We start from the raw sequence: 533 nt of genomic DNA, 5'->3' as shown, positions 1-533 counted from the left end.
GCGGGGCCACCGCGCCTCCGCCCCAGCAGGCGCCTGGGTGCGAAACGTCTTGGGAGGAAGGCACCAAGTCCGGCCCCGTTGAGTCACCACCACCCAAAGGAAAGGCGTCAGTACGACCAGCCCACGGCCTCGTTTCCTAGGCAGCTGGACCAAAACCTCGGCTCACCTCCGACCGGACTCGCGAGCTGGCACCTCCCCTTCATTCAGCGCCTCAGTCGCCATCTTAGTCAGCAAACTGCTTCCACCGCCCCCACGTTAGGCCCCGCCCCCGCGCCTTTGGATTGGCTAAAGTGTTCCCCCCTCTTCCACACGATTGGATGACTTGACCGCCCCTTCTCAGCCAGAACAATTTCATTATATTTCATTATATTATTGGTCTATTCAAATAGCTAGCCGTCATTGGTCGCCTCCTGCCCTGGCGGAATTGAGAGGGATTGGGGCGGGGGAGGAGACCCAACCCCGAGGCCTGCCGGGAGTTGTAGTTTCTCGTTTTCCTGAACCCTTCGGACTCCGCCGATTTTTAGGTTCAAGTC

At 59.3% G+C, this 533-nt stretch overlaps 1 protein-coding gene across 1 annotated transcript in view; it reads right to left on the bottom strand.

Annotated features, from left to right (window-relative positions):
- The window catches only part of ARHGAP19 (Rho GTPase activating protein 19), a 40,510-nt gene extending 40,272 nt beyond the window's left edge, over window positions 1–238 (bottom strand). The window contains exon 1 of the mRNA XM_005885417.2: window positions 167–238. Within this exon, the coding sequence (XP_005885479.1) occupies window positions 167–222 (56 nt within the window). The 5' untranslated portion in view covers window positions 223–238. The remainder of the gene's footprint in view (window positions 1–166) is intronic.
- Window positions 239–533: the final 295 nt, after the last annotated feature.

This window comes from Myotis brandtii, unplaced genomic scaffold (genome assembly GCF_000412655.1).
Source record: "Myotis brandtii unplaced genomic scaffold, ASM41265v1 scaffold902, whole genome shotgun sequence".
Classification (NCBI taxonomy): Eukaryota; Metazoa; Chordata; class Mammalia; order Chiroptera; family Vespertilionidae; genus Myotis; species Myotis brandtii.
The sequence above is the reverse complement of the archived record's forward strand: the minus strand, read 5'-3'. Positions and strand labels throughout refer to the sequence as shown.